The sequence below is a fragment of the Erinaceus europaeus genome, chromosome 9 (genome assembly GCF_950295315.1).
Source record: "Erinaceus europaeus chromosome 9, mEriEur2.1, whole genome shotgun sequence".
Lineage (NCBI taxonomy): Eukaryota > Metazoa > Chordata > Mammalia > Eulipotyphla > Erinaceidae > Erinaceus > Erinaceus europaeus.
This window is the reverse complement of record NC_080170.1, coordinates 93,671,595-93,685,734: the sequence shown is the minus strand read 5'-3', so window position 1 is coordinate 93,685,734 and position 14,140 is coordinate 93,671,595. Positions and strand designations below refer to the sequence as shown.

Below are 14,140 nucleotides of genomic sequence, written 5' to 3'. Positions count from 1 at the left end.
TGCAGACCTGCTTCACCACTTGTGAAGTGATGCCCCTTGCAGGTGGGGAACTGGGGGCTCGAACCGGGATCCTTACGCCACTTTGCGCCATGTGTGCTTAACCCACTGTGCCACCACCCAGCCCCCTCTGTTTTCCACTAAACAATACAACACCCATTAGGTCCACTGTCTTGTGTGCAGAACTTTAAAGAGATTCAGTCGCCAAATTAAATTTCTTAGCATTGCATAAACAAAATATAAGTCTTCTCCACCCCAACACACACACACACACACACACTCACACACACACACACTACACACTTCTCACAGTTATTTGCCTAAGTAGAAAGAAGATGGATGAGGCAGGTGTAGGGTGAAAAGGAGCTTCCAGGTATATACATGACAAGCAGAAATTAAATGCACAGACAGAAAATCTGCAACTGGAGTTTCTGGAAAGGGAGTTGGTAGTCAAGCTGATGATTGGTTTAGTAAACAAAGCAAAAGGGTGCTCTTTAAAAATTTTATTTTTATTTTTACACAAAACACTCCTCTCCCCTTACTCAACCTTACCTCTCAAACACAAAAGCTAAAATATTTATTGAGCAGTGGCTATTTTTATAGTTGATGTAAATTCTTTTGTGTTCAGGTTTAGAGTATATTAACAACCCTCTAAGAATGTACTTCTAGAAAACAGTTACTAGGTGGTGTTGACCTTTGGTAGTGAGTGGGAAAGGGCGAAGAGGCAGGATGAGGAGAGAAAAACTTCTGGATTATTAAAAATTTGGAATATTCACAGCAACATTAATACTAAATAGTATCTATATTGTGAATAATTTCCCTCAGTTATGTACTATTACTTCTGAAGATAGATACTATTTTAAAATAAAATACAACTTTACACAGTAGCTTTACTAAAATCACAGTTTTTTTCTTCCACTTTGTGTTAGAATTCTATGAATAATGTCATGATTATTAGAATTTTTGAACTCTGACTAAAACACAGCCAATGTTCGGGGAGCCTGAATTTACATTGTTACCACAGGGTTCCACCTGGCAGGAATATAGACAAGGAAGCAAGCTATTTCAACATAACACAATAAAAACTAGGATAAAAAAATGAGAATATAGTACTATGAAGAATACATAGGAAAGGATACCTAACCCATACATAGAGTACCCCAAAAAAGAGCAGGATTACTCAACTGTGGGGTTAGGGGTGAGGGAGAAAGTGAAGAAAGTATCCCAGGCCATTTGCATTTTTCACTGGGAAACTGAAACTGCTTCCATAAGTATGGAAGCTCCTGGATCAAATTTAATCACTTTTTTCATATTACTAAAAGTTTTCCAAGCATAGTTCTATTCTATACATGACTTCATAAAATCTGTACGGAAACTCTTGGATTGAGTTATTCCTACTTTGTGCCACTTCTCTGGATGATGATGATGATGATGATGATGATGATGATGATGATTTGCCTCCAGGGTTATCACTGGGATGAATCCATTGCTCCGGGAGGCTATTTTTCCCATTTTGCTGCCCTTGTAGTTGTTATTGTTATTGTCATAGCTGTTGTTGTTGGATAGGACAGAGAGAAATCAAGAGAAGAGAGGAAGACAGAGAGAGGGAGAGAAAGATAGACACCTGCAGACCTGCTACACTGCTTGTGAAGCGACCCCTGCAGGTGGGGAGCTGGGGGCTCGGACTGGGATCCTTATACCAGCCCTTGCATTTTGTGCGGTATGCACTTAACCCACCGCGCTACTGCCCAACCCCCCAGCTTATTGATTATTAAGGACCCCAACGTCATCCTTGCCATCGGGCCCAGGCAGGTTTCCTGTACTCTCAGTTGTCTCTCTCTGCTCCAGGACTCCCCACACTCAGCCTTTGACCTTCCCCACCAATTTGCCTCTGGATAGCTTTCCCTTTAGAGATCCTGTCTCACAAGACTGATGGGTGTGAAGAACATGGTGATCTCTACCTTGTGCACAATCACAATCTTCACACCTTGAACATTTTAAAATCTTGTTAACATAAAGAAAACTCTTTGGACCAGATACAGAATAGTGCAGCACAGAAGAAGAAAAAAAAAAAAAAAAAGATGATGAGAAATCTATTTTCATTGTTGAACTGTGAGAAAGCAAACTACGTGTTGCTCAAGGCAAAAGAGAAAAATTGATAAATGAAGAGCTGACTTTGTTCCAGGTACAGACTTGTGTACAAATCCCTTCACTGGTCATTTAGAAAGATTACTATAAAAAAATTCAAGCTGGAGTGTAAAAGAGCTGATTTTAATATGCTTGGCTTTTGCAGAGCTCAGCTGGCAACAGGATGAGTTTAAGTACTAAAGATTTTCATGTGTATTAGGGGAAATGGTTTCTGTAAAATTCTCTATTGCTGTCTACAGAAGTGGGTGTACTTTACTATCTTGGTACACTCAATCAGAGTATCCCTCATATGATCACATATAACTCATTAAAAAGAACAGTAATAATAAGCTAAGATGGAAGCTGGTGGTGGCACACCTGGTTAAGGGCACCTGTCACCATGCACAAGGGCCCTGGTTCAAGCCCCTAGTCTCCGCCTTCAGGGGGAAAGCTTTTCAAGTGGTGAAGCATTGCTGCAGGTGTCTCTTTGTCTCTCTTCCTCTCGATCACCTCCTTCCCTCTCAATTTCTTGCTGTCTCTATAATACATACATATTATAAATAAAGATAATAAAAAACTTTTTTAAAATGGTAAAACTTTGATATAGAACAAAAGTTAGTCATGTGTAAAAAAAAAAAAATGTTGGTGCTGCATCCAAACTTTGTTCCAACATAACCAGATGGATCACTCCGTGGTTCACACTGTGGAGTGTAAGTGAAGCTTGTATATGTTTGTGTGCATCCACATCCATACATATGTGCGTATGTACTTACAAATATTTTTATGTTAATGAACACATAAAGGTGGTTCAAAGGATATGATTAAGGAAGCCTGGACCTAAACCTAGCACTGTCCTTAGTTGCTATGTTATTGTCTTCTGCTTGTCGTGACTCTGAATGTGTGAGTTTCTCAAAGATTCAGTTCTGTCATGCATTTACAAAAACAAGTAAGGAGGCATACAAACCCTGTGAGTTTTGAGATTAAAGTGCTAATGTATAGAAAGCAGTTGAGTGAATGCCTAGAATACATTAATGATTCACAAAGGACAGGTTCACTAGAAGAAATATCTGAATCATTAGTTACATGGTCAGTATATATTTTAGTGATGTTCACACATTTATTCAGATATAGGCAAGTACATATACCAAGTTTAAGTGACTAATTGATAATCCTGGTCCTTAAAACTCACAATTAACAAACAAGATTCAAATGGATTGCTACAGTACCGAAGAGTCACTTCTGAGAAAATATTGACAGAAGGTAAGAAAATAGGCAAAAAAAAAAAAAAAAAAAAAAGCCCTTTTAAGGAAGTATACTGTGGGATATGGTGATATGGGACTGATACCCAACTAGATCATTCAGCAACTGTTTTTTTTTTCTAAGCCTCATATTGTCTGTAGAACAGGTGATAACTAACTTGCCAACTCAGGTAATATGGCTAATTTAATATTCAAAACTTAGTGCTAGAAACATAACACTCTGGTTTTATTTCTTGGGTAGCACTTTTTTTTGGATCCTTAATATTACTAGTGAAAACATTTTCTGCTACAAAGTCCAAGATAGAACCATTTACATATAACCAGAGATGTTCCCTCCACTTTCTTGGGACTAAATAGATGTAAAAACTATGTTGCTGGAAAAACTTGAGGCTAAGACTCTACTAAAATCCTAGGTCTATGTCTTACCTAACTTGAGGCCAGATCTCATAAACCTAATACTGGTTTGAATACAACAAAGAGCACTCAATGGTTTAACAGCTGGAAGGAAGTCCAAGTTAGTCAAATAAAGAAGGAGCTATAAAACCTGGAAACAAGCAAGAGACTTGACTCACTTAACATTAGCCTTTTTGGTCACTATCAGCTGGGGTCCTAAATAGGGAATCCTAAGATTCCCCCCTAGATTATATGGGCCTAGAACTCTAATAGATCCCTCTTTTTACCATCACTGCTCACACCCATTGGCAATGTCATTAAGCCCTTTTGTGGTCTTCTTCAGGGTCGTACTCTCATTATGAACTAGTAATGGTGGGGGCTGCCCCACTCTCCAAAGGGAGGCTGGGTCATTCTACTCGGCCACTCAAGTAAGACTGGTTCTGAAATGAGTGCAGTCTAGAATGTTCCTAGCTGTGACCATGGACTGTGAGATTAGTCTGACAGGGACTCCGAAGTTGTACAGACTCCTAAAGTTGTACAGGTCCTAAATATGAATAGATCAGGTTAGATCAATGTGGTAAACGGTCAATTGCATTTGTATATTTTCTTTTGTTGTTGTTGTAGTTATTATTATTGTTAATTGATGTCATCATTGTTATTTAGGACAGAGAGAAATGGAGAGCGGATGGGAAGACAGAGAGGGAAAGAGAAAGATAGACACCTGCAGACCTGCTTCACCGCCTGTGAAGTGACTCCCCTGCAGATGGGGAGCTGGGGATTCAAACTGGGATCCTTACACCAGGCCTTGTGCTTCACACCACATGCACTTAACCCACTGTACCCAACTCCCACATTTTCTTCATATTTGTGAACAACTCTCTACCTTAATCCTGCTTTCTAGTTCTATTATCAATTCTGGCACCATTTTCCCAGACAATATTTCTAGTCCATTCCCATGTTAGCTATCAACTTCAAGCTAAGTTACTAAGACATAGGCTCCTAGGGACATACCTAATATAGACTTCCTAGCTTTCTTCCACCCTAACTAACGTCCCTACTTTCATCTGCTCTATTTCTACTTTTTTGTTCCTGTTTATTAAATATTTTGTCCTGCTTTCCATCTCACTGCTTTTCAACCACCAAGTTGCAGATGCTACTATGATTACATCCTGATTCCCCTAGGCAGATGGTGTCATTAATGCTTCCTAGAACCTCACCTCTCCAGAACCTTACCCTACTAGGGAGAGATAGAATAGGGCTGGGGATATGGGTCAACTTTCTGAAAGCCATGTGCAGTGGAGAAACTGCCAAAAAAAAAAAAAAAGAAAATCCAAACAAAACAGAAGCAAGCAAACTGTAAGACTGGTGAGAACTATGGTGGTTATCTTTGGGAGGCTGGAGGGTGGGGATATGGGACTTTGGTGGTGGGTGTGGTATAATATAACCTCATAGAAAATTATTAAGAACAAACAAAATTATTTTTAAAAAATAAATGGAAGCAAATCTGGAAAACAGCAGAGGAAGCCATACATGGATTCTCTTACCTGAGAGAGAAGAGAAAAAGAGGAAAGACACCTGGAACTAGTAATAGTTGTAGAGGTGACTAAGAAAGGAAGTGAAAGTAGGACTGTTGAAAAAATAGGGGGAAATATATACAAATAGATATAGACAGATATAGAATCAGTCCATATTTGTGACCTTGGGAGAACTACATAGTTTCCAATGGAGGGGAAGGGGACACAGAACTCTGGTGGTGGGAACCATATGGAATTATACCTCTATTACAATTTTGTAAATCATCACTAAGTTACCAAAAAGAAAAAGGAAACAGAAAAGAAAAGAAGTGAAAAGCAAAAACGGTGTTGCCAAAGGATTGTAATTGGGACCTTTGTACCAGTATAAGCACAGTTTCATGACCCTGAATGCTGCCACAAGAAACTTGTCATCAAGACTTGGAGCTACAAAATTGAGTCTATGTCTTACTGTGCTAAGAAGTTTCCTTCTAAAAGATTAATTCCCCAATAAAGAAATTCAACAAAGAAGTTTCCTTCCACACAGTGGACTATAATAGAGCTGAGTAGGAGCTGTAGTCCTCTACATAGTTCTAACAGGGCTTTTGGAAAAGTCACGATGCTTTTTTTTTGCATTGAAAAACACAGAAATATACTTCATGACTTTTCTGACAACCAATATTTGCCCCATTTCTCACTTTTTTCTTGCTATTTGTCAGCCTTCTTTATCAGAAAGATCTTTCAGTCACTAGTCAAAAAGACAAAGTAACTGTCCAAAAGGAAATATTCACTCTCAGGGCATGTTGTAGAGATCTTCTTCCCCCCAGAGTACTGAGCAGCTCTGGTTTATGGTGGAGAAGGGGATTGAACCTGGGACTTTGGAGCCTCAGGCATGAGAGTCTCTCTGCATAACCATTATGCTAGATTTAGACACTCAACCTATTTCACACACATAGTTTGTGAATCTAAATCAAATCAATTGTTGGTAACAATTTGATCTGCTCCAAGCTGAGAACTGAGGGCATCCTGTATCTGGCATGCATGATACCACTGCTAAATCTGCTAAGTGACTTCTCCATTCCGCTTTTTCATTCTTCATTTTATGAAGGAGGGAGGGAGGGAGGGAGGGAGGGCAGACAGAAAAGAGGGTGAGGGTAGGAGGGAGATGGGACTGGAGAGAAAAGAAGAGAGAGAGACCTAGAGATAGAAGGAGAAACACCTCAATATGATTTCACCAATCCTGGATCTCTCCCTAGTGTTATCCATGTATTCCTTTGTAGTTCTGGGTTTCAAACCTAGTATCTCTGATCTGACAATGTATGCACTCTACACAGTGAGCTATCTCCTGGCCCCACTTATTTTTAAGCCTTATTTTATATGTAACTTCTTCGGCCTGCTTTCAAATCCCATGCTTTGGTCTATTAGTAAAACTCTGATGTCAGCCTTTAATTCATCCCTATCTCTGTCCTTTGAGAACTGAAATTAAGAGATCTAAATCCCTCAAATAACTACACCCATGAATGTTAACATTCATTCATTGTACACTGCAGTGGTTTTGTCAATGTTTCCTTTTTATAAATAAAAAATTAAAATTAAAATAAAAAAAAAGAATTCACTGTCTTAGGCTGGGAGTATGGATCGACCTATCAGTGCCCGTGTTCAGAGGGGAAGCAATTACAGAAGCCAGACTTTCCACCTTCTGTACCCCATAATGACCCTGGGTCCATACTCCCAGAGGAATAAAGACTAGGAAAGCTATCAGGGAATGGGATGGGATATGGAGTTCTGGTGGTGGGAATCGTGTGGAGTTGTACCCCTCTTATCCTGTGTTTTTTGTTGGTGTTTCATTTTTATAAATAAAAATAAAAGAAGAAAATGTGAAAAGAAAAATAATTCACTGTCTTATTTAAGGAGAGGAGAACATTTATCTTATTGCCAGGCCATGTAACTAACAATAGGCACTTAGTGTCTGCACTTCTATGTCAAGTGACATGTAACAAAAGGTATATCTAAATCACAGTAGTTAAGAGATAGGTGAAAAAAGGCATTGTACTTAATTTTCTCAATAATATTACCATTGAATTTAAGGGTAGACATTGTCGCCGCTTAGTGAGTTCAACAAATCATGTGAAATACAATAGCATATATATTTACCTTAAATTAGACATCAGCTTTTCCACTGTTTGCTCAGTGACAGGTATACATTGAGAAGACTCTGTCAGTGAAGAAGCAGCTTTACAATCACCAATCTGAGACACTCTGGATTTGTGTCTAGGAATATTCAAATTTTCCATGAGATCGCTGGATAAAAGCAAGCAGAAGTTTATAAATTAATAATGATAATATGCAAAAAAGAAATGCTATTATGCAACAAATGAAAGCAAGGTTATACATGTAATGTTTTTTTTTTTTTAAAAAAAATAAGCCTGTTGGGGCCAGGTAGTGGCGCATCTTGTTAAGCACACACATAGTGTGCAAGGTCCCAGGTTCAAGTCCCTGGTCCCCACTTGAAGGCTAGAAGCTTCACTAGTGGTGAAGTGCAGGTGTCTCTCTGTCTCTCTTGCTCTCTATCTCCTCTTCCCTCTAGATTTCTGGCTGTCTCTATCCAATAAATAAATAAATATAATTTAAAATTTTTTTTAAAAACCTGTCATTTATATAGCTATATAAAATACATTTTTTTCTTTGTTTACAGTTGTGGGGCCTTGTGCCTGCATGATTTCACCATTCTGGTCTACTTTCTCACTCAGGGATGGACATAGACAGGGAGACACATTCCAGTATGTGAGACTCTTCCATAGTACCTCCCACATAAGGTTAGCCTGGGCCTGTTCTTGGTAAGGGTTATGTCCTTCTTCTCTGCCCATCTAAAAACAATTCTAATTTTGGAAAAGTGACTATTTTCGCTGGAAAGAACTTGTTTCAAGGTTTTGGGGGAAGCTTCCATTAAAATGAACTGAATATAATTATTCATTCCTAATAATAGTAGTCATAAACTATCTACCTTCTATTTAATGTAAAAGACTCATCAACTAGGTTTTATTTTAGCCCAGGGGAAGGTATGTACAGAAATGAGACAAAAATGGGGTAAGGTTAGTTGAGAGCAACATTTAATCTGGATCTGGATGTGGAAGAGTATTACAAGTGAAATGTAGAGAGCCTGGAATAAGAAAATAGGCAGAACTATTTACAGAAGAGCAAAAAGGTCAGAGTTATTGGTGTGGGGTTCCCAGGGAGAAAGATAAAGTGAGAGGCTTGAGGCAAAGGGGCTGGAGATGATGTTAGTTTAAGCAGGGCAGGTAGTGCTATTAGAAAGAGGGTTTCTTATGTGGGAGTTTAGTGACCTGATATGTCCCCTAAAAGGATAATTGGTTGCAGCCTTAAAAAATTTTTTTAAAAACCAGCCTCCTAATGAAGATGCATAAAACAGTGTCCTATGTTAATGAGCACCAAAAACTTTCAGTTGTGGAGACAAAATAGTCCAAGGTGGCTAGGGGACAGGTAATATAGGGCTACAACTCTAAGGGAGTTTTAAATTTGGAATCAGTCATGTCCTGGAACATCATGGCAGAGGAGGATCTAGTGGGAGTTGAAGTGTTTTGTGAAAAACTGTAAAATGTTATGCGTGTACAAATGATTGTATTTTACTGTTGACTGTGAACCATTAATCCCATTTAAAAAAACTTAGCATCAGTGAGGCCCTTTCTAATTGGATAATAGCTTACACCAAATTGTAAGTGCTTCTACTGTCAACAGATCTTTGGCACTCATTATACTAACTTCAGCTGAACTTTTTATTTAGGACTAAGAACATCACAACTAGTGCTGAATTGTTTGTTAAAGACTACTTGAACAATGATTATAAATTGCTTGCTGCTGAGATTTTTTTATACAAGTTTTCAAAAAATGGAGGGATACAAGTACTGGGTAAAATTCACTCTACACACACAGAGGATTTCTCTTTTATCTTTTTCTTCTCTGCCACATAACAATAGTGTCTGTGCTGAGGGTACCACAAGATACACAAATAAATTAACCTACTGTTAACAAGTGCTCAATAAGGCTTGAGGAGATAGAGCCATCACTCCTCAAGTAATGCAACAGACTTTCAAGTTTGAGGTAAGAAAGGTCCTAGGCTCAGTCTCCAGCAACACTATAACTGAGACACAGAACTGAGCAGTGCTCTTGTAAGGAAAAAAAAAATCAATAAATAGTACTAGTACCTAATAATTATTGCTATTTTATCATCTCACTCATTACACCACCACGAACTTCTTAATTTATCAAGATATGTCCATTAAGAATGTTTCAGGGTAGGAGTAGATAGCATAATGGCTATGCAAAGAGACACTCACACCTGAGGCTCCAAAGTCCCAGGTTCAATCCCTTGCACCACCATAAGCCAGAGCTGGGCAGTCTGGTGTTTAAAAAAAAAGAAGTGTTTCAATTGGGCTGTAGTTTGTAATTTTTTTAATTTGTTATTTAATATTTACAAAAATTACAAACTAACAGGGGTATAATTTCATACCTTTCACACTACCAGAGTTCTGTGTGCCCATTCCCTCCACTGGAAACTGCATTAGTTCTCCCAAGATCATAGATATGGGTTGATTATTATTTCTATAACTATCTATCTGTATTTACATATTTGCCCTTTTTTTCTATGGTCTTGCCTTCTCTTCCTTTCTAAGTTACAACTACTACTTCTGAGTGTCCCTCCTCTTTTCTTTCTTTCTCTCTCTCTCTTTTTTTTTTCTCTCTTCTCTCTAGGTCTTGATAGAATTGGAGATCAAAGCCCTTTAGTCATCTTCCCCTAACACTTAGCCCATAGCTCTCTGGGAGTATGGACCAAAATTCCTTGTGAGGTGCAGAATACGCAAGGTCTAGCTTCTGTAATTGCTTCTCTGCTCGACATGGGCATTAGAATGTTACTACATATCCTCCCCCCCCCCCCCAGCCTATTTCTATCTTTCCCTAGTGAGGCAGGGATCTGGAGAGATGAGATTCTGGAGCACATTGACGAGGTCGAATTGGGCTGTAGTTTTAATGTACATATTGCAGTATTCAAAGATACTTTTTAGGGGCCAGATGGCGGCGCACTTGGTTGAGTGGACTAGTTGCAGTGCACGAGGACCTGGGTTTGAACCCCTGGTCCCCATTTGCAGGGGGAAAGCTTTGGGAGTGGTGAAGCAGTACTGTAACTGTCTCTATGTCTCTCTCCCTCCATAACTCTTTCTTCTTTTTCGATTTTAGGCTATCTCTACCCAATAAATAAATAAATATAATTTAAATTTTTTTAAGATTTTTTTTTATTTATGAGAAAGACAGGAGGAGAGAGAAAGAATCAGACATCACTCTGGCACATGTGCTGCTGGGGACTGAACTTGGGACCTCAGGCCCAAGACTCCAAAGCTTTATCACTGCACCACATCCCAGACAAGATAAAGATAGACACCTGCAGACATGCTTCACCACATGTGAAGCAACTCCCCTGCAGTTGGGGAGCTGGGGGCTCAAACCAGGATCCTTATGTCGGTCCTTGTGCTTTGCGCCACCTGCTCTTAACCTGCTGCGCTACTGCCTGACTCAGATCAATGGGGTTTACAGTTAATAATATTTATACACCTTTCCCATATTTGGGAGCTACTCTCTTTCCTGATCCAGCTTTCTGGCCCTTTTTTACAGCCATGACATCATCTCCCCAGACAATAACTTGGATCCACCTGCATATCAGATTTCAGGCTCAGGGGAAAAAAAAAAGAAAGAAAAACTAGTATAGCCACACCACAGGCACTTTGGAATATAACTAAAATATGCCTACTAGCTATCTACAAAATGGAGGACCCCCCAACTCTTCATCTGCACTATTCCAGCCTTTAGGTTCATGATTAGTCAACAACTTGTTTGGCTTTATATATTAACTCTCTTTTCAGCCACCAGGCTCCATGATGCCAACCAGACTTCTCTGGACAGACAGCCCCACTAGTGTGTCCTGGAGCTCGATTCCCCAGAACCCCACCCCACTAAGGAGAGAGGCAGGCTGGGAGTATGGATCAACCTGTCAACGCCCATGTTCAGCAGGAAGCAATTACAGAAGCCAGACCTTCCACCTTCTGCATCCCACAATGACCTTGGGTTCATACTCCCAGTGGGTTAAAGAATAGACAAGGAATCAAAGGAGAGGATGGGATATGGAGTTCCGATGGTGGGAATTGTGTGGGGATGTACCCCTCTTATCCTATGGTCTTGTCAGTGTTTCCTTTTATAAATAAAATAAAATAAGATAAATAAAATAAAATAAAAAGATAGTTTTAAAAAATGTATGCAATGACATTAATAACTAAAAATATAAATGAAATAGTGCAGAAGGGCTGGTGAGATGGTTCTCCTGAGAGGGTACATGCATGAAGCTCAGTTTGAGTTTCTGGTACACCACATGGGAGTCCTAAGGCACTGGAGGAAACTTTTGTGATTTGTTGTCTCTATCTTTGTTCTTGTGAAATGAGTGAACATCCAGTAGGAAGTATAAGAATAAGCAAACTAGAGTAAAAATATTGAGATGACTTAATGAGGCTTTAAATAGCAATAAGGATTTTAAAAATATAGATTGGGGTCCAGGCAGTGGCTGGACCCCAATCTATTATAACATCTATAACATATTATAACCCCATTATAACATCTATACTTAGCAGTGGCTAAGTATAGATGTTATAATGCACACGGACCTGGGTTCAAGACCCTGGTCCCTACCTGCAGGGGGGAAGCTTGAGAGAGAGAGAGAGAGAGAGAGAGGGAGGTTGAAGCGAGAGAGAGAGAGAGAGAGAGAGAGAGAGAGAGAGAACAGAGAGAAATATCAGAGTACTGCTCATTTCTGGCTAATGGTGGTGCCAGGGGTTGAACCTGAGACCTTGGAATCTCAGAACTAAGTGAGCTGAAGTGATTCAAAAGAAAACAGAACTACACAAATTACACTGAGATTAAATTTAAAGATATGTTTGCTTCCTTGAGAACTTATATTTTTGTCATCACTGAAACTTCACTGATTCTGGCTGACTTTTTTTTTTCTCAGCTAGAATGACAGGGGTAGACAGAAAGACACTACAGTATCTACTCTTTTAGTATGGGGAGGGGCTCAAATGTGGTCATGCACATGCCATGGCAAGCATATCATCTAAGTGAACTCTTTTTCCATCCATACTTACAACATCTATTTTAACCTATGGGGTATCCAAAATATTCAACTGATTTTGTTTATAAAGTGGCAAAAGTCTCATGTTAAGAAAATTCTAGCATTCAATGTCTGTTAAAATTGCTATCCCTATGACAAGAAAATAAGCCAAACACAAAAATAAAATGGTTCACAATTTTATAGCCATACTTTATATCTGACATTTACAGTTTTTTGACTACATTATAGTAATTTTAATTAGCTACTTGCTGTGAGTAGGGAGCTAAGTCTGCCCCATTTCATTATTCTCAAATCTTTAGAATAAGAAATGAAAAAGGTTTGGGGAGAAAGGTGAGAAATCTAGAGCGTTGTATTCATTCTCATTTATTTTGTAAAATGAGGCTTCATTTTAATTGCCTGTGCTTGTTGCTATTATTTTTCTTCTTGTATTCAAACATTGATACTTACTTTCCAACAATATAATTACTCGCACTTGGAATCTGTATAATTGCTGTACACTCACCTTTGCCAACTAGAAAATGAAGGGTTTCTCTTTATTTCTGGCATGTCACTGCACAGCTCCTGTGTTTCTTCAAAAGAAGATAGACAAAATAAAGAGAATTACATTTTTTAGATCACAAAGTAAAGTTACATGAAAGAAATGTTAGTAGGTCATTAACTATTTGCACATTTAATGTTGTATTCAAGCACCCTTTTATAAAACCGCACCATTTAAGATAGTTTACTGTGACTTTTTAATGAAGAGTATACAGTCAATATACTAAACCAGCAGCCTCTACAACTTGTTTTTTAAAGAAAGCATTTTAATGCTTTATTTTACTTTTTTCATATTTGAAAAAAATAGAGAGAAATTGAGAGGGGAGGGTGAGATAGAAGAAAGAAAAAGACTGCTGCAGCACTACTTCACTGCTCATGAACCTTTTCCCCTGCAGCTGGAAACTGGGAGCTTGAAGTATAGTTCCTACACATGTTAACATATAGTCTTATGTTAACATATGCTCTCAAGTGAGTGCCATCACTGGGCACTTACAACTTTTAAAAAATTTTCTTTTTAATGATGCACTGGTATTTAGGAGATCAGTTACCAAGTTTGTTCAAAGTCAGTTCTCTCACCAGCCCACTCCCAGACCATCAAAAATCAGACTCTCTTCCATTTGGGGTTCAGGTTTAAAGACATTCTGACAATCTAATCAGAAATGAGTCTCTGATACAGAATCAAATTTTAAGGTGAAACAATTTAGAATCACCTAGATAATCTCAGTATGTAGGTTCAGAAAGGTGAATCATTTGTTTCCAGCTCACAGTGAACAGAACTGCTTTGAGCCCTGCAGACTGATTTTGAAGGGTGTCTTGGAGACAGTATAAGCAATAAGTCAATGTTACTTTCTTCCATCCATCTCTAGAGTTCTTTGTGGTAACTGTCCAAATGTCTTGTTCCATTAAGCAAACCCTTGAGGACAAGTTTAGTGCCACTGAAGGTCATGCCATGGAACATGGCAGATAAAAGGGAAGTTTTGATGGTGGGTAAATGGCTGAGAATCTGCCTAACTCTTTTAGGGAAGCACAAAGAGAATATAGAGCTAAGCACTAAGCACACTGGAAGCACTATTGGTTTTATTCTATAACTTGCAATTAGAGTAAGTTTTTTTTTAATCCAGTAGTCA

The 14,140-nt window shown here is 38.7% G+C and overlaps 1 protein-coding gene across 1 annotated transcript in view; it reads right to left on the bottom strand.

Moving 5' to 3' along the window:
- Positions 1–14,140, bottom strand: part of MORC1 (MORC family CW-type zinc finger 1) — a 167,818-nt gene that overhangs the window by 16,614 nt on the left and 137,064 nt on the right. Inside the window, exons 22-23 of the mRNA XM_060197115.1 lie at positions 12,979–13,045; positions 7,442–7,588 (exon numbers count right to left, since the gene is read on the bottom strand). Coding sequence (XP_060053098.1) covers positions 7,442–7,588; positions 12,979–13,045 — 214 coding nt within the window. The remainder of the gene's footprint in view (positions 1–7,441; positions 7,589–12,978; positions 13,046–14,140) is intronic.